General features: G+C 52.5%; 8 protein-coding genes across 8 annotated transcripts; 1 reads left to right on the forward strand and 7 right to left on the reverse strand.

Annotated features, from left to right (window-relative positions):
* Nucleotides 1-75: 75 nt before the first annotated feature.
* cps1 (Gly-Xaa carboxypeptidase) lies at nt 76-2,066 on the reverse strand. The gene is made up of 3 exons (XM_024834713.1): nt 1,692-2,066; nt 329-1,635; nt 76-268 (listed from the first exon to the last, which is right to left on the reverse strand). Exons 1-3 carry the CDS (start codon nt 2,015-2,017, stop codon nt 207-209), a joined length of 1,695 nt encoding a protein of 564 aa, XP_024696443.1. The 5' UTR covers nt 2,018-2,066; the 3' UTR covers nt 76-206.
* A 488-nt stretch (nt 2,067-2,554) lies between these two features.
* Nucleotides 2,555-4,407, reverse strand: P168DRAFT_261855 (MDR family MFS transporter; the record flags this gene model as incomplete). The annotated part of the gene is made up of 4 exons (XM_024834714.1): nt 2,555-3,244; nt 3,321-3,747; nt 3,813-4,192; nt 4,321-4,407. The coding sequence occupies 4 exons, from the start codon at nt 4,405-4,407 to the stop codon at nt 2,555-2,557; spliced, it is 1,584 nt and encodes a 527-aa protein (XP_024696444.1).
* Nucleotides 4,408-5,041: 634 nt separating this feature from the next.
* On the reverse strand, nt 5,042-7,087 carry P168DRAFT_3490 (PLP-dependent transferase). The gene is made up of 7 exons (XM_024841889.1): nt 6,987-7,087; nt 6,647-6,919; nt 6,494-6,592; nt 6,125-6,435; nt 5,879-6,056; nt 5,312-5,787; nt 5,042-5,235 (listed from the first exon to the last, which is right to left on the reverse strand). Exons 2-7 carry the CDS (start codon nt 6,754-6,756, stop codon nt 5,087-5,089), a joined length of 1,323 nt encoding a protein of 440 aa, XP_024696445.1. The 5' UTR covers nt 6,757-6,919; nt 6,987-7,087; the 3' UTR covers nt 5,042-5,086.
* A 3,175-nt stretch (nt 7,088-10,262) lies between these two features.
* Nucleotides 10,263-11,522, forward strand: P168DRAFT_331149 (WSC domain-containing protein; the record flags this gene model as incomplete). Its single annotated transcript, XM_024841640.1, has 2 exons — nt 10,263-10,879; nt 10,969-11,522. The coding sequence occupies exons 1-2, from the start codon at nt 10,570-10,572 to the stop codon at nt 11,520-11,522; spliced, it is 864 nt and encodes a 287-aa protein (XP_024696446.1). The 5' UTR covers nt 10,263-10,569.
* Nucleotides 11,523-12,334: 812 nt separating this feature from the next.
* P168DRAFT_277507 (uncharacterized protein) lies at nt 12,335-15,167 on the reverse strand (the record flags this gene model as incomplete). Its single annotated transcript, XM_024835614.1, has 3 exons — nt 12,335-13,262; nt 13,310-14,861; nt 15,047-15,167. 3 exons carry the CDS (start codon nt 15,165-15,167, stop codon nt 12,335-12,337), a joined length of 2,601 nt encoding a protein of 866 aa, XP_024696447.1.
* An 864-nt stretch (nt 15,168-16,031) lies between these two features.
* P168DRAFT_313994 (UPF0016-domain-containing protein) lies at nt 16,032-17,710 on the reverse strand (the record flags this gene model as incomplete). The annotated part of the gene is made up of 3 exons (XM_024839723.1): nt 16,032-16,102; nt 16,158-17,064; nt 17,120-17,710. 3 exons carry the CDS (start codon nt 17,708-17,710, stop codon nt 16,032-16,034), a joined length of 1,569 nt encoding a protein of 522 aa, XP_024696448.1.
* Nucleotides 17,711-19,093: 1,383 nt separating this feature from the next.
* On the reverse strand, nt 19,094-20,424 carry P168DRAFT_323076 (SEC14 family lipid-binding protein; the record flags this gene model as incomplete). Its single annotated transcript, XM_024840641.1, has 4 exons — nt 19,094-19,538; nt 19,608-19,979; nt 20,055-20,196; nt 20,264-20,424. 4 exons carry the CDS (start codon nt 20,422-20,424, stop codon nt 19,185-19,187), a joined length of 1,029 nt encoding a protein of 342 aa, XP_024696449.1. The 3' UTR covers nt 19,094-19,184.
* A 998-nt stretch (nt 20,425-21,422) lies between these two features.
* On the reverse strand, nt 21,423-23,692 carry P168DRAFT_246007 (sodium:solute symporter family protein; the record flags this gene model as incomplete). The annotated part of the gene is made up of 4 exons (XM_024834028.1): nt 21,423-22,692; nt 22,754-23,031; nt 23,091-23,352; nt 23,405-23,692. 4 exons carry the CDS (start codon nt 23,690-23,692, stop codon nt 21,478-21,480), a joined length of 2,043 nt encoding a protein of 680 aa, XP_024696450.1. The 3' UTR covers nt 21,423-21,477.
* Nucleotides 23,693-24,333: the final 641 nt, after the last annotated feature.

The raw sequence follows: 24,333 nt of genomic DNA on the forward strand, positions 1-24,333 counted from the left end.
AGGTATTTAGGGGATATTGTATATTGGATATTGTTTGAAGTAGGTAAGTCATTCTGTTCAATTCGTGCTGATGTAGTTTTGGTATACTATCTAGATGCTACTTCATCAAAACTGTAATGTTATCCTATGTAAGCTTCGTCAGACGTGAATATCCTAATCGTGTATATTCCGTCTATATAGCGTATCAAGTGTCATGCTTGATAGACTCAGAGGTCAGGCAGCACGACATCATCCGTCCCATCCCAGGCGTCGAAAGCTCGAATCAGATCTACCCATATGTCAGTACCCCATTCGAAACAAAGCAAGACTAGATAATAAGAAGACATACCATAATACAACACCATAGCCTCCAAATGCGCATCCATACCGATCCTCTCATCCACAGTATGGATATTGAACGTCCGGCCCTGCCGCGACGGACTCCACCGGTAGATATTGCGCGTCAGGCCCCAATAAAACCGGGTGTCGGTGTTACCGGTCATGATATCCCCGCTGACGACGACAGTGCGGCCCTGCAGGCTGGGGACGGACTCGAAGGCGGAGCGCACGGTGCCCGCGAAGCGGGTCCACACGGCGTCTTCGTTCGTAGCGGTGGGGCTGATGGGCGCGGGCGCGAGCGGGGCGCTCAGGACTGTCAGCGCGAGGTGGTTCTGGGCTTGGGACGGGTTGGGGACGTTGTCGGTTGGGAAGAAGGATGTGGTGAGGTTGTGCTTTTGCGCGATGGGGGCGACGAGGCGCTGAGCGCGCTCTTGGACGAGCTCGGGCGTTTGGTGCAGTGCGACGCGGTAGTTGACTACGGCGGAGATTTTTTCAGGTAGCGCGTTGGATTTGACTCCGCCTGTGATGATGTCTGCTGCTTGGGAGGTTTGCAGAGTGAAGCGCACGGGCTCGCCGCGGGACTGGGCGAGTTTCTCGGCGAGGGCGATGTGGTCGGTTGACTGGAGGGCGGAGGCGAGCCAGGGCTCGACGGCGTTGGGGGAGTGGCGGACTTGGCATTCGAGCATGCGGCGGGATGGGTGTGCGTCGTCTAGTACGGGGACGAAGAGATCCTGGCGCTCTAGTTCGTAGATGATCTCAGAGAGGATGCCGATGCCCGTGTGGGGCGGCGGGATGGAGCTGTGGCCGCCGGGGACGTCGAGGGTGAGCACTACGTCGAGGGCGCCCTTTTCGCCGACGCCGGGGAGGGCGTAGAGCACGCCGGGTTCGCTGTCTGTGTCGTCGAGTTCCTGGAGACCCATGCCGCCTTCGTCGAGGATGAACTCGAAGCTGTCGCGCCCGTACTTCTCCTCGAGGAAGGTGGCGATTGAGCCGGCGCCTAGGAACCCGTGAGACTCTTCGTCGAACCCGAATGCGAGAACCACCGTGCGGGTGGGCTGCCAGTCTTGCTGTAGGAGGTCCTCGATCACGGATAGCAGCCCGATGAGGACGTTCTTGCAGTCGCTGGCGCCGCGGCCCCACAGCCACTCGCCGTCGAAATGACCCGCGAATGGCGGGTGCGTCCAGTCAGAGGGGTCAATAATGGGGACGACATCCTGGTGGGCGGTGAAGAGGAGTGGTTTACGGGAGGTGTCGGTGCCATTGAGGGTGTAGACGAGGCCTAGGCGATTGACGCGGTCGACGCGGGCCTTTGCGTGTCTGGATTGTTCTTAGATTGAGAGATCTCGGGGTAGATGTTGGGGAAGGGGACCTACGTATGGGGAAAGAGAGTTTCGAGGAGTTCATGGAAGTCGAGGAATGGTGCGAACTTGTCGTCGTATGGGTCTTTCATGTAGTCATTGACCGTCGTGGGGACCTGCACGGCCCGCGAGAGACGGTCTGCCTGCAGCGACAGGAACGACTCATCCTGAACGAACCGCAACGGCGAGAGAAGGTCGTCCTCGGGAAATTCGACCTTGGGGGCCAGGGGGCAGAGGCCTTGATCCGAGTTGAGCCCGGAGGTAAGCCAGTGTTGGGGAATGGGAATCGTGAAGCTGGCCACGGAGGGGATCAGCAACCCCGGGATGATTGAGCGACGCATTGTCCAGTCAATTCCACCAGAATGTTGTCACAAGTTTGAGCAATCCAGATGGAGAGACGCGGACGACGAAAGCGGGAGATGGACTCTATTTCAGAGTCGATCATGGTGCGGAGTTGGTTCCTCGCTCGGACAAGGGATGCAATATGCATGCATCGTGATTTGATTCGGTTCTTCGGATGTTGGAGCTGGCGGGTCGAACCGCTGCGGAGAAAGGCCGAGCGAGGTAGACCACCGGGTACACCCCGACGATTCGATAACATTCTTTACTCTCGTCAAGTGGAACATTGATATCTTGTATATTACTTGTTTATGGCTTATCTGGAAAAGTAATTGGTAGAATCAAAGTGTGGATGGATCATTCCTTGGATCCAGATTAGTACATTACTATATACGGCTTAGCGTGCATAAACAGATTACATCAACGGTATAAATCATGTGACCTATATGGACTCTCAAACGGATCTCACGAGTCAAGTGTAACACCCAGCGAATGATCATAATGGATTGAGAAGGAGGAAATATTACATGCCCTCCTATTTATTTTCCTTCCTCGCCTCCAGGGACAGGCTTCAGGGGAACGGTATCGCTCGTTTCCTCCTCCGGCTTCTGATCAGGGACTCGCTTCCATTGCAGGACGAGAGAGCCAAAAAAAGACAGGGCGCACATAGCCACGCCAGCATAAAAGGTCTGAGAGACCGCTCGGCTGTATGCCCCCAAGACCGACGGGAGAAGATCAGGCGCAATGTTCTCTCGGAGCAGCGTCGCGCCCTCTTCAACGAGGGAGCGGTCGGCGGACGGGGCGCTGACACGCAGATTCTCCAGGAGACGGTTGTGAAAGACGCTCTGTCCGATGGTTACCGCGACCGAGCTGGCCAGTGTTTGCACGAAGCAAATGGTCGCAATGGCCATCACTACATCGGTGGATGAGAAAATCACCGCTGGTATGATCATTATATTCTGGGCTCCCAGGCCGAGGCCGACACTCAGCACTATCTGGAACCCCAGAATCTGAGCTAGGCTGGATGATGGATGTAGCATACTTAGTAGGCCGGCTCCAACTGCCGACATCGCCGAGGACACAATCAGGAAGGGAGTATAGTACCCGACCAGGGAGACGAGGATGCCCCCAGCCAAGGAGGCGATGACCAGCCCTAACTGGAGAGGTAAGGTTGCGATACCGGACTTTGATGCGGAGAATCCCTTGATAGCTTGGAACCAAATGGGTAGCTAGATGAGAGGAGAATCTCTTAGTTAACCCTGGCGCGAGTTTCGTTGGGAGAGAGGTAACGGACATGCAACTTACATAATAGATGAAGACGAATAGCGCCGCACAGTTGAAGGCCGCGTACCAGAGAACACCCAGCATGTTCCGATTGCAAACCAGGCGAGGGGGGAGCGTGGCTTTATCTTGAGCACGGATTTGAACACCCATAAAGATGACCAGCAATAACCCGGACAGGACAAAGAGCATGATAACCCTCCAACTGTTCCAGGCGTAATGCGAACCCCCCCATTCGAGAGCCAGCAAAAGCGTGAGAATCGCAGGAACAAGGAACAACAGTCCCAGCAGATCCATAGTCTGCAATTTCTCCCGCCAGCTGAGATATCCAGACGGCGGTTCCTCAGTAGACAGAAAAAAGATTACCACAAGGAAGGTGATCGCGCCTATAGGGAGGTTGATATAGAAACACCACCGCCACGAGGCATGGTCCGTCAGCAAGCCACCGATCCTTCAAATATTCAGGTTAGCTTCATATCTGTACCATGTTGTCCAACCGTCACATAAGAGGCTTACAAGGGTCCTAAGACGCTGACCACCCCATGCACACAGCCCAGACATCCTATATAAATAGGCCGTTTCCGCAGAGGAATGGTATTGGTGACAATCACAATAGCACCGGCATTGATGCTACCGGCCCCCAATCCTGAGATGCTACGGCCCGCGATCAGAGCGCCCGACGTGGGAGCTATTCCGCAAATGAGGGATCCGATCTCGAATATCGCCACTCCTATGAGAAAAACCCACTTCGCCGGGTACATCGTGTACAATTTCCCCCACGGCATCTGAGCCGCCGTGAACACGAAGAGATACGAACTTCCGTACCACCCGACATCGTTTAAAGAATGAAATTGGTTAGTGATTTTTGGTATAGCAGTAGCGAGCACCGTTTCGTCCTGGAATATAAGAATATGGATGAGTCTATTCGGTCTTCCAACGGGAAAGCCCAAAACCTAGAAAAAAGGAAAAAAGGGAGAGAGAGAGGGGGGCGAGGAGAAGAGAGGACACCCTCGAGCCTACTTACTAATGACACACAGAATAGGGTGAGGCAAAGGCTGATCGTAACGATTATAGACTGTCGAAGCGATGGGTAAGTTGGTTCTTTTTCCATAGCAGGCCAGCGTCGGTAGATTTTCCCAGGGAGTGATGATAATAAATTGACTGCGTCCCGACGTTTGAGTTGACAATGCTGAATACCCCGTTTGGCTTAGAAGCGCTGATTGTTCTTGTGCAGATGAAGCCGTGGTAGGTTGCCTGGTCGGATTGACAGGGGGCTAAGGTTGATAAGAGGGAGTGGTCTTCGAAAAGAAGCCGTGAGGGACCTGTGGCGCACTGTGAGACATTGAAGGGATGGGAAAGAATGTAGTAATTCCATTCCCGAGCAAGAAGCAAGTGCCTTTCACCAAGTTATTGCCCACACGAATGAAGGGACAAGAGCCGACAAGCTCAGTAAGATAGATCTGCGAACATTCGACAGACACCAAGTTCAGGTCACGTCGAATTCCCACGATGCGGGACCTTCCTACTACTTTCTTGATATCCTACGAACTTTCTGCAAAAGCGGAGGCTGGGACAAAAAATGGTTATTGGATCTCAATGGAGGCAATGTATGTAAGCCCCCCTTGCTTTGAGTCAGAAATTCGCAACCGCGTTCATTCAGGAACACGCAAGAGACTGTGTCTTCCGGGCTGGGTGGACTGAGAGTAGCTATGTCACCTGGGGGTACGGATAGGGTGCTACTGTATGCCACCAGCCCATTCTATAAGAAATGGAATGCCTGCTTGAGAAGATCACTCGTTCGAAACCACAACAGTGCTGGCAACGATGTCAACTAGGCATCTAGAAGCGATGCGCACTTGGTCTCTGGTGTCTTCTCGAATGACCATCCGGAGAACCTCGATATCCTCTCCTTCCGAGCCCCAAGTTTGTAAGCGATAATCTGCCGCGTAGATTAGCCAGGACTTCCCAGGCCTGTAACAGACGCAGGGCGGGATATTAGCGGGGGAAGTGCTCACGTGGGATTGCAAAGCCTTGCTCAAGCATTCTGTCGCCCACATCAGCCAGGCTGGCAGAAGGAGCTTGTTTCTTGAACGTCTCTGAGAATGTGAAGACAACGACGGGAATCCCCGGTGGTTGGTTCCCGCATCCCCTGCAGTGGTTGTGAGCGTTGCTTAAGCAGTGGAAATATCCAGTGTCTTCAAGTTGACTGCCAATGGAGTAGGCTGTTTCAAGCAGTTGGCTGATTTTCCGCCGATAACCTTCCAGCCCAAGATGTTGAAAATTGTAGTACTGGCCTACTACCGAAGCGCCGGACCGTGAGAAGCTCAAAGTGAACTCGCTCTGGGAACCACGCAGGTAGGATGACTCCAACATGAGGTTTTCAGGAACCAAACCGGGATCTCTCCAGAGTAGCCAACCGACCGTGGAAGGAGCAAAGCCAAACTTATGGCCCGAAGCATTGATCGATACTACTCGCGGAATGCGAAAGTCCCTACGAAAGAAAAGGGAAACAATGGTGAGCAAGTGAGAGGGGAGACAGAAAAAAAAAACAAGGAAAACACAAAGGGGCGGGGAAAATCTACCAGGCTGGACCGTCATGGGCTGCAGAAAAGGGTAAGACAAACCCACCACTGGCGGCGTCGACATGGATTGGAATGTCAAAACCCGATTCGCACTGGAGTTTGTCCAAATACGCGGCTACGTCGCTTATCGGATCGCAGTGTCCTGTGTAAGTGGTGCCAAGCGTAAGGAAGACTCCGACTGTGTATCAAGTGAACATCAGCTTTCAACGCGTGATCCGGATTCTTGAGGTCAAAGGAAAGGCTGACTGGTATGCTGGTCGACCCTGCCATGCAATAGCAGCGGATCAAGAGTGTAACCGCTTCCTGAGCTGACTGGGATGACTCGAGGCTCGACATCAAAATACTGCGCGAACTTGGCCACACACACGTGCGCGTTGGAACCGAAGATGACATTCGGCCGCCTGTTTCCAACCGATTTTGCCATCCAGACATTTCTCATAGCAACCCCCGCCAACTGAATGGCCTCTGAAGATCCCGTGGTGGCCAAACCATAGGGCGAGTCCGACGATTGCTTGTTCCACAGATCCGCGAGAATAGATATGCATGCCTGTTTGAACCTTGGTGTTGTATCAGGGGTCGGTAAATCTTCCCGGTTGAGTGGGTAGACTGTCATACTTGGATATTGAAGGATACTCTTCCATACAGGCCTGGTTCTTGTGTAAGCTTTGCGCAACCAGTTTGCATACCGGCTCAGAATGAAGTGTCGTCACAAAGCTAGAGATGAATCAGCCGAAATTCATTCTTGTCGGTTGCGAGATATTAATTCACCTTCCTAGATTTCGGCACGGAACAACATCCTTTACCAGGCTCTCCTCGATGGAGGTGAGTACTCGATCTGGAGAGCTGCTTCGCGAAGGAAGGTGGTCTTGCGGTTGCATCCTGGCTATGCGGAATATAGATCGGGAGGTATGAGCAATCGCCGTGAGTCGGGATGAAACGACGATTGTCTTCTCATCGAACGGCTTCCTTGCTAAAATAGTGGTAATCGCACAAGAGATTCGGTGAGACTTTTACTAGGCAAACCACCAATGTACACGTCATCTGCAGCTGTTAGCAAACATCCCGGTTGGAGAAGCTGGTGGTCATCCACCGCCGTTGTGCCCCTTACATGGAACCAACCTGAAAGTGCCTTGAAGACAGTCAGTGCTCTCGAGTTACTCGAATTCTATTCCCCATTTGACATAAAAAAAAGGATCTATCTCTTGCTTCTATCTCACACGATGTCCGTTGTATGGGGATTTACGACTCCTTGAACATGGATGGAATGCGTGCGTCCCATGGTTTGCCTGCACGGTCAATTTGTGGTATGAAGGGAACGCGTTGAAGGCATGTTCTCGCCGCTATTACTAGTAAGTTCGCTGTCGACATATGAGCTGCTTGACCGGCAATGATATTTATTTCATCTCATGCTATTTGTATCCACCATCACGCATATGACTGGCATGATACGTGGGTCTAGATTTAATTTTGTAGTCAGTATCCAATGAAGTTGATGGTAACAACTATCTCTCGTCTAAAAAGTTGATGGAAATCATGATATACTTGACCTGAAAGTTGATGGCGAAGATGATGAAAAAGATAGAAAGCATAATCACGGAGGCGATGAAAGTAGTCAGGTGTGGTCAGCTGATTCACTTCCATCAGAAGCAGCGCAGCAGAGATACAAAGCAGACTGAAACAATCCACTCTGCATTGGTTAGTTATTCAAAGAGAATGCAAGCAGGGTAGATGTAGCGTTTCAAAAGGGTGGATGTCCCAAAATTTTCGAAGACCATGCATGATACTGGCATGTATCCGGGTATACCAGTGTCAAGGAAGTCTGGATTTCATCTATAAAAAGACACAAACTGTGATATTTGGAATTCAAACTGACTAGTAAAAAGAAACAATCGACATATAATCTGGTTTAGATAGGAAGCCAAAACATGAAAGAAATCTTTTCCTGTGTAGTAGGGTCTGGTTTGATCAAGAACAAACAGTAGGTTGGCTTCTCTAAGAGATCCTACACGACATGCGTCGCAATGTAATGAATTGAACCTAGTCACAGTCGCCCCACTTATCACTTATTTCGTGGGAGGGTCCTTGAGCAATATTCTTGAGATTGTGTGAGTATATTGAGAGATGCTCATGATGAATTATCCTGCGACAACTTAATTGTTTACTGTCTCAGAACTGTTTTGTGTGGGGGCACTCTGCAGATCTTTTTATGAAATTCGTAGATGAATATTACAGTGAAATAACTAAGGTCAATCATACCATCTGGGGGTACAGTATTACGAGGGTATGAAACACTTCAATTTGATGAGGTTGCAATGCTTCGCTGCGGGCCAGGATAAACCTTGCGTGAATCAGCAATTCGTGCTGTCTCGGGTATATCCGTGTTCAGGGATTATCATGTCTCCTAGTCAGTCTTCTATGTTCTTTCCTGGGGCTACCAGGCTCTAAGAAAACTACACGTTGAACCAAGTCAAGGGAAACTGACCCTGGAAGGTTTGTCGAATACGGTCGAGAGACCTCTCGTTAGAAGTACCGATTGTTCCCAGTCCGGGCGGCAGGGCTCCCCCGAATTCCCCGGGATTGGGGGCGGGGTGGAGGGCCGCCAAGCATGCAGAACCCCAGACTCTCGACTTGGACTGGTTTGAACTAGGCATGAAATATGGTTAATAGACGAATATATTTCCTGAATAATATAGATTAGATATGTATATTGTGTATGAAATCTTAGTTTATCTCTCTAGATAGGTATCATGATCCTTTAAATCTCAATAGATTTCGGTGAGGTTTGATATATATATATACGTATAAATATGGATGTTTATCTCGAGGCAATAAGAACCATGTATTCAAGAGATTATTACGGCTTTATTGACAAACATGCATCTTTCTGGATAGACCAAAAAGTCTACTCCAATCTACAATCACTGAAAAATTTACATTAAATCTCGTTAGAGAACCAACCTACCCTCAATGCTAGGACGGCACGTTTTTATAGCGGCTTTATTCTGGGCTATATTTTCAGAGCCGTAAATCCAGCCCATTCTTGGGAATCCTCTAGACCGCTTTTATACTTGTATTTAGATAACGTGAGTGGTACCTCCAATTCTCGTTTTACCAGTTGTATGTACATCTAGCTGGCTGTCAGGTAAGGGCGGATACTGATGCACCATCCAGACTTTACCACCATCAAACATGGCTTGCATTCATATAGCCATTCATAAGATAGGGTACATGTACTCCTGTCATGTTTCTAGTAAAGCCATGTCCAACGAGTGTAATATATCCCGATTCATCTTGATTAGGGTAGTACTCACACGGGCCGGAGATGACCTGATCGGTCAGTGACAGACTGATAAACTGACAGTGTCTTCAGCTGAACTTTCAGACAACGCTCGATGTATTCTCCAGGCCAAAGTCGTACTGTAATATTTGTCATACCGTCGTAGATATGATGCGGTCTCTCCTGAGTCTCGTGGCACCCCGCCATGACGCTAGATCTCTTCCAGCGCACATGCCCAAGTCCAATCCCTAGTGTCGGTCATGGATCACAGGAGCTCGACCAAAATGACTGCGGGTCCCTGCCAAGCGACTAGGCGGGACCAGGAATTCGCTCGCCCTGGCGATCATGTCGTGATGAAGTCATTTTGAAGGGAATTGTGGTTGGATTAGGAGGTTGACAGGGTAGGAGATTGTTGGGCTGCGTCTCTTTCTCCCCTGACAACCATGTTTAGACCTGTCGCTTTTGCCCTGTTGAATTGATGCTGACCGACTAGAGGGCCCACTGGTTCTCTCGTAGTCGTCACGCCTTCGAAGGCGCAGTGGATAGATCCAATATCTGTTTCCGAGCGATGCCGGGATGCCGGGCTCCTCCGCTGACACTGAGGGAGTCCATCCTCAGCAACCTCCGCGCGTGAGTGCGAGGAAAAATATGACAGGGCTTGACTTCAGACACGATGCTGATCGACAGGCACGAAACACCCCAGCTCCATCCTAGCTCCATCCCAGCAAGCCAGTGATGAGCCCGGTCCACGGAGTATGACCTCAATCCACCCAACAGGGTTAGGGCTACACCATCGATCCCAATTCCAACAGGGCTTGTCAAATTTTCATCGGCCCCTCCACGAGGGAAGAGAATTCTAGGGTTTTGGCTTGAAGAAAACAATAGTGGTCGATCAGTGACATCACCGCCATCCACCAGACGGCGTAAGCGACTCCCAGCCAGGATGGAAAGAGCAAGAGATCGTCCGCAGTGGGTCCGCCGATCCCATCAGCCGAAGGGATCTGGAGAATGCCCGCCGTTTCAGGACTCTTTCCAGGGTTTGTTTCTGACTTTCCAGGGGGAAAGTATGGTTCATTTCATCCCTAGGGCCCGAAAGTCTGACGAACTGTTCGATTAGTACGGAGTATAAGACATGTCGGTCCCGTTTGATGTCGCAGCGTTACTCTAAGTAACACCGGTCCTTCAATTTATCTGTCTCTCTCTGAGGTTGCATGTCTGTCATTTTGTTTCATTCAGTCTAATTGATTCATTCAATTTACCGTTTCATCTTCATTTCCATTTGTATACACTTCATTCATTCATTCTACCGACCAAAACAAAACAACCATCCACCACACTCACTCACCTAGCTCATTCAATTGACTTGAATGATCCCAAATAAACCCTCGAAAAATCCACAAATACACAAATAAAAATGACGAGCAAAGTCCTCTCCCTGGCTTTCATCTCCCTCGCCCTTTCCACCGGTACATCGGCCACCATCCGCCAAGGTTGCTACAACAGCGCAGGGGACCTCCAATTGATCGGCTCCGACGCAGCCCCCAAAGAGACCTCCTTCCTGTCGCCCGCAACATGCCAGCAGACGTGCAAAAAGCTTAACCACCAAGTCTTTGCCCTGCACGACGCCAACAAATGCTACTGTGGCGACGAGCTGCCCCCCTTCGCGGCCATGGTCCTCGACACCGAGTGCGATGAGGAGTGTGCCGGATATCCGGGCCTGAACTGTACGTCTTCCTACGCAAAAAAAAAAAAAAAAAAAAAAAAAAAAAAAATCACTATAACAAGAGATATAAAACTAACATAAAACAAACAGGCGGCGGAAAATCAGCCTGGACAGTCCAATCCAGCACAATCGCAGTCCACCACCAACCCAAACCCAAGCTCCGCCTCCACAAACGCACCTCCCCCATCCCCGCAAAAGACGAAGAAGAAGAAGACGACGGCGACATCTCCCACATCATAACCGCCTCCGACGACGCAGACTACGAACCGGGCCACACCCTCAGCGTGAACCCCACCATCGTGCAAACAGGCGGCAGCGCACCGCCCTCCAAGAGCGGCAGTGCCAAAGAAAACAACAGCCCCGAAGAACCCGTGCAAACGAGCATTCTGACCGCGCCCACAGCTGCGCCCGCGAAAGACGGAGGAGCCGGCATGGCGCGCGTGGCGGCGTCGTCGACGATGGTGCCTGTTGCGTCTGGGACGGTTTCGCCCTCTAGTTCTTTGGCGCCTTCGTCGGGCTCCGGGTCAGGGTCGGGGTCGTCTGCTTCGAGCTCCCCGTCGGCGAGTCCCGGTGCGGGGAGCCGAAATGGCGTGTTGCTTGGGGCGATGGTCTTGCCTGTTGTTGTTGGTGGCTGGCTTGCGTAAGCAGCCAGTACCCTTTCTCTGTTCTTTCTGAAGGGGCGAGCATCGCTACCGGATGGGAAGACGAGGGTGTTATGTGCGGATAGCCAGGCTTCTTAACCTTGGCTATCTGTTGACCGTGTGTCCCTGGTGGATACATGGTTGGATGTCTTCTAATCGCTGGTCGGTTGGTTGGATCCTACACTCCTACTATGTCTGGTAGGAATTAGTATAGTATCTACTGTACAAATACCGGAGAATACCTCCACGCCACTCGCTACATAATGCTAATCCACTGGATGGATTCAACTTTGGATCTTGGTTCGATTCAAGAATGTAAATAGACCAATATGTAAAGTAACAAACTTATTTTGGTGAATTGGTATTCTCCAGATAAAGTAAAATCCACTGGTAGAAATAAGCGTAGTCACGAACCAAACCCAGAACGCCGAAACACCATGGGTATCATGTCGCTAGTAACAAGTCGCCAATCAAAACAAAACACAGCGTTGAGCCCCAAATACTTTCCAAATGTAGGCAGCGATCATTTATGTACTGTCAACTATTTTTTCGAACGGTCACGCATGGTGATTTTGTCGAAGTTCTTAGGAAGAGGTACACCCTCCCTGTACAGCCATAAGTTAACGAGCCGTTCACAACCAGAAAGAATTCAACAAGGGGAGAAAAGGAAACCTACTTTGTCCATCGCTCGCGCAAAACTCTAGCCCGACCACGGATCTGAAGATCGTCCTTGTCGAATTTCTCCTCGTCGGGCCGAACCCCCTGTGCCAGATTTTCCTCCTTGATGACCCGCCAGCTTAGACCGAATTCTTCGATTAGTCGGACGAGCCGTCGGGTTTGGCCTTCTGTCCACTTCTGCTGATAGACGCGATTTTGTCCGCGACCGATAACGCCTCTCGATGCGTTGGGGGATCTCCGGGTCGGGGTTGGGAGGAGGGTACCGGGGATTCTTGGTGTTGCTCTTCTTCTTGTTGCTCTTCGGGAGCTGTAATTTGCGCGAGCTCCTCGTTTAATTGTTGCGCGGGTTCCTCTCGAGGGTGGTTGTTCAGTCTCTGGCGTTTGGCTGGGTGTTGGACGGGCTTTTGGGCCCGTCGACGTTCGACGCCTACGGTGCGCTCATCGCTGGTGAAGTCGTCGCTGTCGGAGTCGTCGGTGGATGATTCGGTTACTGATCGTCTGCGTTTTCTGGAGGCTTCCTCTGTCGGACGTCTCCTTTGGACGCTTTCGGCGTCTTGGATCGGTGATACCCTGTATGCGTTGTCCTGGCGGTCGATGAACGTTGCTATACGGGGCCCTTGCTGTGCGGCTATCGGGCGCTGAGATACAGCGGGATGCGCTTTGGCGGCCTGCCAGAGTTCCATGCTCGATGGGATGTGACTGGCCGGGTGGGGCGTGGCGGATGCTTGCGCTGAGGGAGTCCCCCGGCGGGAGCTTGGAGTGGCTCGGATCCTGGTGACGACCGGACTAAGGGACTGTTCGGCTTGAGCGTAGAAGTCATCGTCCACGTTAAACGTGGACTCATCGGCCAGAGGGGATGCGGGTATCTCTCGGTCCTCAGGTGAAGCTGCAGCCTGCGGGATAGCTGCCATTGTCTGCCGGCGTGGCTCAATCCCCTCAGGTGCAGTCTGGGGAGCGGATTGAATGACGTCTGACTGTCGACGAGGGCCTGTTTCAGAGAGGCGGGCGCGATTTTCTCTCTGTCTTTGTATAAGGCGCTCCATAAACCCGGTCCTCAAGTATGTTCTGTGTACTGTTAGTAAACGATTTTCATCAACCGCGGGGGCACTCACGGATGGGCCTTTGGTGCCAGGGATTTAGAGGAAGCAGTGGCAGTTCCTTGTTCACTTTGTCTTTGTCTTTCTCTCTCTTCTGTTTCCCTCTGTTGTCTTTCTCTTTCTTGTCTTTCCGTCTCCTGTCGTTCTCTTTCCTGTCTTTCCCTCCCTTCTCTTTCCCTCTCCTCCCTCTGTCTCTCCTGTCTCTCTCTCTCTCTCTCCTCCTTCTCAATCTCCTGCCTCTCTCTCTCCAGTCGCTCCCTATGCTGTCTCTCCCTCTCCTCTCTGAGCAGCTGTTCTCTGACCTGCTCTCTGATAGCTTCCTCTCTCGCTTGCACTATTTCGCTTTCCTGTCGCTCTCTGTGGTGCCTGTCTGCACCCACACTGCGCCTGTCCACGCTGCGCCTGTCTGTACCCATACTGCGGCGGTCCACACCTATACTGCGCCGGTCTGTACCCACACTGCGCCGGTCTGTACCCACACTGCGCCTGTCTGTGCCCATACTGCGGCGATCCCTAGTGGGAGTGAAGAAGCCTTCGCGGACGACATCCACACTATCCTGGCCGCTCAAATCGGCATCGATCTCGTCGACCCTCTTGCGGATCCACTGGGCAGCCCGCAAGGCAAACCGTTGCCAAGGGAACTGTCCCTTTAGGCCACTCACGACTTCGTCGCGATCGCCAGACAAATACATGCCAATATCATTGACACGTTCGTTGACCGGGCCGCAGAACGCCTCAGGGAGGAAGCCATCAGCGTCGCTAAATTTCTCCAGGCCGAAGCCGCGGAGGGGCTCGTTGTCGTCGAAGACGCTCTCGTCGACGGGGACCGTGTAGAACGTCTCGCCGAGGGACTCGTAGGGATCGAACTCCCTCTCATGTAGGCTCTGGTCTTCTAGCGTCGTGATCAAGGATTGAGTGCGGATCTCGATCGCAAAGGAGAGAGTGTCGCGCTCGAGCGTGCTCTCTCCGACTGCTTTTCTTGCGCCCCGACCGACAAGGTCGCTCAGGAACATGGAGGGAAACAGCGCCTCCAGATGGCGGATTATCTGCCCCACCGGCTGCGCTCGGGACTGAGTCAAGATGTCGATAGCAAGCTGGGCGCAGTTCGCTTTGTATAGTACAGGGTCAGGGCTCCAGCCCTGACCCAATGCCCCCTTCTCCTCTAGAGTTGCGTAGAGGAGGTCGCGAACACGTCTCACATCAATGTAGTCGTTCCCATCCTGGCCGAACTGCGCCACCTCCTGCACGAGCTTCTTCTTCCTGTTGTTGAAGAGTCTGCTCTGCGGGTTCCTGGAAGTGTGGATTGTCTTTGCCGCGTTGACGGCGCCGACGAAGTTTACAGAACCAGCAGGAACCAGGAGATTGACGATGTCTTTTGCTTTGGACTCGAGATCCGGCAGCTCGTCAAGCATCAACTCCGGATCAAGAGCCGAGGTGTCGACCTCCGGGGGATTGATAAACGTCGTCCCTGAGATATTGGTCGCATCCTCAGGCGAATCAGGGATGAAGTCGGGTCTGTAGTGTTTATGCGACCGTGCCGGAGACTCTTCCACAACAACTTCTAAGGCTGTTGGCAGTGAGCTTGAGCTCAGTGAAACAGAAACAAGAAAATCCAAACAATCCAAACAGAGAAAACATCAATCACAATATAAAAAGCGAAAAAGCATAGACAAAGCCATCAACAAGTGAAGTCCAAAGCAATGTATATAACCGCTGACTAAGACAAAGATAAAGTAAACAAACAAAACTTACCGGCCGCTTTGCGTCGTGCCCGAGATGGTGTAACAACTGCACTGCCAACTTCACTCCCTCCTTCAATATCTCGACTCTGACTCCTGGTCATACGTCTCTGAGGCTGAGCACTCCGAGCCATGTCCACTGAAGTCCCCTTGGCGTGTTTGGCCGGGGAGGCGCCGTGTGCACGAGACACTGAGCGCGACCGTGAGCGTTGCATACCAGGCAGGTCAAGCTGGGCGGTCAGTCAGTCAGTCGGTCAGTCTCTGATGCCACAGTAACCCGCCGAACCAAGTAAAATGTCGATGAAAGTCGATGGAAACTGATGATTTTGTTAGTCGTTATTGATAGAGAAGTGTTTTTGTCGACTTGGATGATAGCTCTGAGGAAAAGAAAGAGACGGTGGAGTGAGGTTGGGGTACGTCGGCTAGGGGTTTTAGGGTAGAATCACTTATGTAAACCGATCACCTGACCTATCACATCACGTGAATATATAGCTAGTGACCCTAATGACCCTAGACACCCCAATGACCCTCGGAATATTTCCCCACCTGATCGCACGAAATTGTGGGTCCAGCAAGGCTTGAAACTCCTGACTTGGCAAATAGAATCTTTTCTTTTCTCTTCTTTCGTCGCAAAGCTCTTGGATCATTGATATTTCGATTTGTTCATCTAACCAAATCGAGTAAATGATTGCTAAGAAGCACTGATCAAACTATCGTATCGAGCAAATCGTATGACCAGCGACCTACCATCCACGAGTTCAGGTACCTATCTGCACTACGGTGATGCGACTATGCAGAAGCAGGATAAATAGTAGTACATTTGGCAGATACAATTTACACTTCTTCAAGATTCCCCATAGTTATAAAAGCGCAATGAAGACAAAACGGTTCCGTATTCGATCAATTCATAGGAGGGTACACTGATTACTTTCGATCTATACTTTACAGAGAATCGTAATAGCCACAACGCCAGATCGCAGCCAAATCCAAGTCTCAAGCTAATAGAATAACGCTTCGATCAAATAGATGGCTCCGAAGACCAAGAAAGCAACGGCGCCGCCGAGGGTCACTAGAATCCACGTTAGTACACAGCGGAGGATAGATCAGGGGTTGAAAAAACTTACCGACGCGCATGCTAACGCGGCCTGCGATGGCACTTCCACCGATGACGGCCGCCGCCGTACATAGACCGTGGCCCGTGATGGCTCCCACGGTCACCCACCAGTAGTCCTGCCCCGCAGCCATGGCGATAGTGGCGATCTGGCTGCGGTCGCCCCACTCGCCCAGGAAGGTCATGACGAACGTCTGGACCCAAGCGGGGCTGAGAAGCAGCGACAGCAGGTTGTTCATGCCGACCAGGAAGTCGTCCCACCGCCGACCCCGACCGGGCGACGAATCGCGAGAGGAGGAGGACGAGACGCTCTCGGGGGGCGAAGGGAGGCGGTTGGCCGACGAGCGAGACTTGCGCCGACCGGGCATGCGGCCGGCTTCCAGGGAATGAGGGGTGATAGACGAACGGCGGCGGTCCATGCGCAGTTGTTGGTGCTCCTTTTCCTCGAGCTCCATTTCAACTTCCTTCATCTCCTCACCGACGCCCTCGTCGGGAGCCATGTCGCGGCCTTCTTTGAGCATTTTCAGCCCAAAGACGAAGAAGAGGATCGCTGCCAAGAATTTGGTATAAGTCTTAGGGATGAGGGTGGGTACAGCGTGTCCGAGGATGGCGGACAGGACGGTCATGCCGATGAGGGCGCTGAAGGCGGCCGAGAAAACGAGCAGACGGGGATGGCGCATGGCCATCAGAGCGGCGACCAAGAACGTCTTGTCGCCAATCTCGGAGACGACGATCATGGTAAAGGAGAAGAGCAGAGAGTGAAAGGCGCTGCCCTCTTCCTCAGCAACCAGTGTCCCCCCCGCCACCGACGAGCTATCGCGGGTCCCCGAATTATCGAGGCCAAGAGGATCGTTCTTGACGGACGTCGGGGCCTTGGGATGGGGGATGTCGTGCGGTTTTTCCGGCAGGGCGGCAGGTTTCTGCGACAGTTAGCCCACAGTCACGTATAGATCATGGCGTTGGGATCCGATTTACCTCGACCTTCCCCAGGTTAGGATTGCCCGAATTCTTCGAGTCCTTGACCTCAACCTCCTCCTTCGACGGAGGCATTTTCTGCTGCTCGCTGTGCGGCGGAGGCGGAGCCTCCTTCGGAGTGTCTGGCGTCTTCTCGCCAGCGTTATACGAGGGTGTCTTGATCTTCTCCGACACACCACCCTCCGTGCCCCGCGTGCCCTCTTTGGGGCCTACCCGGTTTCGATCGTCCATGACGCCGTCGTTCGAGTACGGGATCGGTTGCCCGTCAGGACCTAGGTGCTGAGACTTGGGGTCGGGAGGAAACATGTCATCCGACGATTTGGCACTGCCCTGCTTCTTGCGATCACGGTCCGCGCTTGTTTCCACCCATGGGCCCGCATGTGGTCGTCCATCTTTGCCATCGACGGGGGCGTCCAGCGTCCCACGGGAAGAGCCCTTGGGGGCCGCAGCGAGGCTATCTACATCCGGGAGGGCGGCGTTCGCATTGACGACGTCGCGCTCCGCGAACGTATTCGCATCGTTGGCGTCGGCTAAGGCTGTTGCGATAGCAGGGAGGAGAAGGAGGGCGGACGAGATGTGGTGTAGCTTCATTATGGTAGTCTGTCGAAGTATAAAAAAAAGGGAATGAGCGAAAATAGTCTCCGAGTTCACTCAGAATCGATCATGAGCGGATGAATGTAAACAAGAGGCGTCGCACGAGGCGAAACCAGTCGGATGCAGGATGGAAGTTAGGATCGGCGATCTTGTAACATGAAGCCACGACGCTTGATGCGAGGGAGGACAGGCCACTTAAGGACAAGGAGAGTGTAAATTAAACGGAGGATAACGAAAAAGAAGCGAAATATCGGAGTAATATTAAAACAAGATGTAAAAAGAAAGCCAAAAGTGAAGTCAGATAGAAAGGAGACAGAGCAGACAGGAGAGGAAAAGAAGAGAAGAGAGACGCAGGTGGAATGGCGGCCTTCTTTTTTGGGCGGCCGGAGACAGCCTCAGGCCCTGCTTAGGGGGTTCCAGCCGTCTCCGCGTCACGTGTCCTCTTGGCTGTGGCCGTTTGCGTCGAATGGACGGTCACCTTCCACTCCGCTCCACTCCTCTAACCGGCTCTGACAAGCAAATTCCTGTCATGCTGATTTGATACCTGTCTTGTTGAATTTGTTTCGAACAGGTAACTCTCGAAGCAACCCACTGCAGTTTGCGAGACACCATACAGCGTTTTGCCTCTTGGTGGGGTAGTGGGGATAGAGCAATACTGAACGGACACAACCAAGACAAAGGAGGAACAGGAATGCTCACGATTAACATGGTGAATATTCCCCCAGATTCCTAGCGCATATTTGAACATACTCCGTCTCGACCGCTACTTCGACCGTTTGCTTGTCCTCTCGCCGCAGCACCCCCCTCAACCGCTGCCCCACCTACGACAAATCCACCGGATACTCTCCGTGGTGCTCCTCCTCTTCAACACCCAGAACCTCGCATCGAGATTTTCCCGAATGAGTGATGCGTAGACACGCAGCCTGTATCGAAGCAGACAACCCAGACATTGGTGTAGAATACTCTGGTGGAGGATAAGGCCCCAGCGGCGCGGAGTGGCAGGAACTGAGCCCCCAGATTATGAGTGTAGCTCGTAGACGATCAGGTATATTGAGGGTTTGGCGTAGAATTAGAACAGATCTCGAATCAAAAAGATACACAGACTCGAGACTGAGACCAATAATCCCAATAGGCTGCGACATCACGGTAGGTCTTCGTCAGGCAAGGCAGCGATATCACTCCCTTAGTACCGTGGTAGGTCGTAGGTACTGTAGTATCCGACATGGCATAGCCAGTGACAAAGTCACCCATGTCATTGATTGTGGAGTCTCACTACAGAAAGCCCAGAATGAGACAGTTGACAAGTGTGGCATGACTACCTACCAGTAGTTATCAGACCATCACCTGACCCGTCCAGTAATCCATACAAATGATACACCGCTACACATCATCCAAACCCGAAATATAGCCACATCTATCACAAACGAATCTATCAAAGGTATACCATACTCTATGTACACAGTGTGACAATTCAACGATCCCCCAAAACAGCCACCGTCTCCCTACGCGGCTTACCCCCCTCAGACCCCACAGCCACCAGACACCGCCGTCCCTGCTCATCGACCACCCACTTCATCGGGCCCGGCGGCAGCTCATCCACCTTGAGGAGGGCCTTCGTGGGCTCATCGAGCAGTGGCCGCTCGCCGTGTTTCCACGGGTGCGAGCCACCCAGCGAGGCGGGCAGACTGGCGGTGTCGATGTGCTCCTCTAGCGTCGGGAGGACCTCGGACTGGGTGAGGAAGATCAGCTTGTCGGCTGTGACGGGGTCGACCCAGCCTTTGAGGAATTTCCAAATGGTGGCGAAGTAGGAGGGGGTGTTGCAGACCTGTATTGGTTAGTTTACTATATATAATGCTTTAAATTTGGGAAACAAGAAAAGGGGAGGGGGCAATACAAAAATCTTATGGATCGTCTCAGGATAACACGTCGTCAAGAGCGAGCTGACATCGCGGGCGAACACGCGCAGATCAAACCCCTGCATCATGTTCATGTTCGACGCATCGACAAGGATGATCGCGCTCGCGACGGGGTGGCACGGATCCTGGAGCGCCGAGCACAGCGGGAAGACGAAGCGGGTGATGTCGTCGAAGATGGCAGACGCCAATTGCAGGAGATCGAGCGTCTGCAATTGGTCCTCGCCCTCGACGGAATGGGGCAGGAATCGACTGTCCTGCCAGCCGGCCAGCGACTTCTTGTTCATGTTGACCATGTCGACCAGACAGACGGGGAGACCCTTTTTGTCGCGCGCGCCGGTCCAGAAGGGGTACTTGTCTTGTTAGTAACCTCGGTATTTCGACCTGGAGATAGGCTACAAGTGCCTATTAACTATATGATAACTCACCACCCCCTTGGCCGTCTCGAAGTCCTGCACGCGAACGCGATCATGCACCTCGAAGACGCGATTCTTCTCCCGGAACTGTCGCGCCGCCTGGAACTGGTTTAGGGCGTCGTGGGGGCTGAATTTGCGGGCTTTGAGATAGCGCCTACGGGGGTCAGCCTTGGTCGAGGGACCCGATTCATGCGGAGAGGGGGAAACGGGGCGCAGATTACAAAAGAGAAAACTCATCGCAGATGGCATCAGGGGCATCCCCTGGTGTCATCCCGCTGGGCAGCTCGAACAGCTTCAGGTCGGCGCATTGGCGGGTAAGGCTGAGGAGGTTTGTCCGTTGCTCGTCGGACAAGCCGTAGGGGTTGGATTGGTCGACGGCCATGTTGCGCGTTCTTTCGGAGTCTAATTGGAAAATACAAAGTTGAGAATCGAAAAAGAGGAAGCAGAATATGGTCGTCACAAACACAAATCCGATCCAAAGAAAAAGAGAGAAAAACGAAGTCAGAAATGGGGAGAAAAGCTTCGGCTTACAGGGCGGCGTACGCGATTAGTCAATCCCTGCTGTTTTGAGGGAATTCCGAGCTGTCTCCCCTGTAGCTCTTCTTCCTTCTGGGGGTTGACTCCACGGTGTTCATTCATTCCTTCTCCCCATCCGAGTTCTTGACACCCGGTCCATTGCTGCTTCGTCTTCACGTGGAGCCAAGATCCCCCCGCACTCGAATCGACCGGTCATATTGTGTCCCGGACGATGTGGGATTTCCCCGGATAACGACCGCTCGGTTGACGGATTCTTCACGATCGTCGTCCCATGTCAGTCCGGTCAGTTGAAATTGCCTAGTGGGGGATCCCAGACCATCGTCTTATCACGCCTCTTAATACGCGGTTGCGACCTACAACAGGTCAGTGATCAGATAAGACAAAAGGTTAGTTCGGCCATCGGCTAGAAGATAAATGAATTTGATCAGAAAATAAGAATAGGGTAGGAATAAATAAGACTAGCATAAAGATAAGAATAAGTAAGATACCGAGAGTTAAAATAAAAAATCAAGCCAATGATAGAGAATCAGAGGTTATTACAATGATTATCCTCGAAAGAAGAAATTCAATAAACAAAAAAAAAAAAAAAAAAAAAAAAAAAAGAAGCTCTATTGCATATTGTCAACATGTATCTTATCTTGACCATTCGACCAGAAACATCAATTGGCGAATGGCAGGGTCTTGATATCCAACACATAACTGCGTAGTACTATGTTACTACAGAGTCTTATAATGTATAGTATATATACTCTTGTCTTTGATTCGGTATTCTACCTACGTTTGAGCAAGATAGAGGACCCTCACGCAGAGGATATTCTGTCTCCATTATTTTGACAGTCCCTCCGTCTTCTATATCCAAATAGTAGCAGCAGCTATAAACCTCACTACCATCTACTACCTACTTGCTCTTTTTCAACCATCCCCTAACACTCCCCATCACACCCCGAACACCTCTCCAAATCTCCCACCGTCCATCATAAACCGGGTACACGACGACCGCACCGAACGCAAAAAACTGCCACGCGATAGCGACCGTCGTCCAGCCAGCGAAGAACGCCCGACCGAAGATATAGTCGCGATACAGCGGGAGCGGCCACGCAACGAATGTGAGCAGCACAAGGACGCCGAAGGTAACCCAGGCTATGCGGTACCATCTTGCGAGGTGGGCGAGAGTCTGTTTGTCGAGTGGGTGGACGAGGTCGTCTGTTTCTATCGTGGTGGCTGTTGCGGTTTCGATGGGTGTTTTTTCGCTTGGGGATGGAGGGGTCGTATCTGTCGTACCGTCACCAGTAGTAGTAATAGTGGTGACTGGGGAGGGCTCGGACTGGGTTACTGCTGTGATGCGGAGAAATTCGCGCCAGTCAAAGGTGGAAGGTCGATAGGCGGAGAGCAGGAGTGAGTAGAGGGCGGGGGAGCAGCAGGCGGCGATGGACCCGTAAAGACTGGGACACTCTTTCATCGTCGTGGCGAGAGTGATGGACCCATACATGGACTTCGCGGTGGCTAGCCAGACGGCGAGCCCTGAGACGAAGCCGAGGATGGGGGCCCAGGTAGCCGCGAGACGAGTCTGGCGGGACCAGGTGAGGGCCAGGATGAGTGGCAGGATGCCGGAGGAGGTGAGGATGGGGCGGAAGTAGCCGATCCAGGTCATGTTGGCGCCGCCGTAGTTGAGGACGATGGAGAAGCCGGTGATGAAGACGGCGTGGAACGCGACGGAGAGGTGGCTGACTCGGATGATGCGGCGGTCCGAGGCAGCCGGGTTGATGTACGTCTTGTAGAGGTCGAAGGAGAGGATGCTGCTGACGGCGATCATGGACGAGGAGACCGTGCTCGTAAGGGCCATGAAGACCAGGACAAAGAAGGCGATGACACCCTGGGTGCCGAGGAGGGCCTGGATGGCGTAGGGCATCACGAAGCCCGAGAGGACCTCACCCTGCGTGAACTCACCTGGCCACGTGGGGAACAGTGGCGTGTCGTGGATGGCACGGGCCGCCAGCCCGACGACGGTCCCGAGGCCCCAGGGGACGCCGAAGATGGCGACCGCAGCCAGGTTGTAGCCGGGAACGGTGGCGTTGACTTCGGTCGCGAAGGACTTTTGCCAGAAAGCGGTGTCCTGTTGAGTGTTAGGATCCTTGGTGGGAGACGTCATTCGTATTTAAATGAGTGAGACGAACCATTACGACTAGAGCTAGATTACCGAACTTGAGGATGAGTCCCCAGATTATTGCGTCGTGGGACTTCATCGTCAAGAGCGACCCCTGGTAGTTTCCGGGGATGTAGTTGTCGGCCGCCACAGCGGTGACCTTGTCGTAGAGTCCGTACAACCCTCCGATGGCTTCGTGACTGAGGATCGAGAGTGTGAAGTAGATGATCAGGATCAGGGCGACAGCCGTGTGAAGGTAGTCCGTTAGGAATGTGGCTTTGAGGCCTCCTACCGCGGTGTACAGCACGACTAGCAATGTAATTGTCAGACACGATTGAACGGGGTGCCACAAGGGAAGAGCATAGTACCTCCCAGAGGAATGAGAACCGTGGCAGCCACGAAATGGATCCCCGCAATGCCATGGATCAATTGCGACCCAGTCAGGATCATGGATGCACAGCCAAATATGTTGCAGCACAGGTTCAGCACGAGGAAAACCACGTGTGCCGCCTTGCCATATCGCAAGCGGATGATCTCTAAGGAGGTGTGCGCGTACGGAACTCGGAGCTTGGCCAGCACGCCCAGGGCCGCCATGAGAGCTATCTGGAAGCATAGACCGGAGCCATACCACTGCCGACAGTTAGACATTGACCGTCAGTTGCACGCGCATCCTGGACCGTACCATCGGACCCGCCAGCCCAAACCTGTAGCAAAACACGGCGGAGAACACCGTCTCGTTGATCCACATCCACGAGGAAAACACCGCGGACGCAGTCAGCCCCGTCCCCACGCTGCGATTGGCGACCATAAACATCTCGGACGTGCCCGAGTCTTCGTCGAGATAGGCCTTTTGGATCTTGACGGCGATGAGAATAACGCCGCAGAAGAGGATGCCCAGGCCGATGAGCAGCCCGTACCCCGTCCCCTGCGAGATCAGGGTGACTCCCGCCGAGGAGATTTCGCTTGACATGATGGCTGTAGGAATTTTGGGCGAGGAAATCCCATTCCCATGCTGGTCCCTTCCGGGCTATTTAACGACCGATCTCGATCGCGATCGACCATTTTGGGATATCTCAACGACCAAGCAATTGAGGAGACAAATGGCGTTATATGAAGTCTCGACTTAGGACCGCTAGCACGAGAGAGGGGACACGAGAAAGGTGGGATAGAGAGAACATCAGACACTGAATCCTACAAGGGCTGAGTTAGTGCTGGTTGATTGGACGCTAGTCCATTGCGTGCTGGGTACGCCGGATTGCAAAGCTATACACGGAATCCCTGTACTGAGGCCTTGGGAATTCGTCCTCCATGCTTGTTACCGGTCGATTTGATCTAATTTCTAAGGTGATGTACTGATTTCAATGGATAGGAGGGGTTTGCCAATTCTATTCCATACGAATGGGACCTATCGAGATATCCGCATGGGTAGGATCCCTGCCATCCGCGGTAGGGCATAAACGTGACAATGCGGATGATCCGGTCGGAGAAAACCCCGTTCCATGCAGACAAGCCTCGTGGCCGATCCCCTTTTCGTCGTTTTTGCAGAATCCACAAATCTTTGAACGATACTCTTGAGCAAGGATGAAATGACTGTCTCTCGTTTCAGCCAAG

This window comes from Aspergillus campestris (genome assembly GCF_002847485.1).
Source record: "Aspergillus campestris IBT 28561 chromosome Unknown P168scaffold_1, whole genome shotgun sequence".
Taxonomy (NCBI): domain Eukaryota; kingdom Fungi; phylum Ascomycota; class Eurotiomycetes; order Eurotiales; family Aspergillaceae; genus Aspergillus; species Aspergillus campestris.

Bases quoted from the DNA above. Each gene is read 5' to 3' on its own strand.
- cps1 (XM_024834713.1), bottom strand. From the start codon at position 2,017: ATGCGTCGCTCAATCATCCCGGGGTTGCTGATCCCCTCCGTGGCCAGC. The intron at 1,636-1,691 runs GTAGGTCCCCTT...AGAACAATCCAG, and splicing joins GAAACTCTCTTTCCCCATAC to ACACGCAAAGGCCCGCGTCG. The intron at 269-328 runs GTATGTCTTCTT...ACATATGGGTAG, and splicing joins GGCTATGGTGTTGTATTATG to ATCTGATTCGAGCTTTCGAC.
- P168DRAFT_3490 (XM_024841889.1), bottom strand. From the start codon at position 6,756: ATGCAACCGCAAGACCACCTTCCTTCGCGAAGCAGCTCTCCAGATCGA. The intron at 6,057-6,124 runs GTCAGCCTTTCC...CTTGATACACAG, and splicing joins CAGGGTCGACCAGCATACCA to TCGGAGTCTTCCTTACGCTT. The intron at 5,236-5,311 runs GTGAGCACTTCC...TCTACGCGGCAG, and splicing joins GCAAGGCTTTGCAATCCCAC to ATTATCGCTTACAAACTTGG.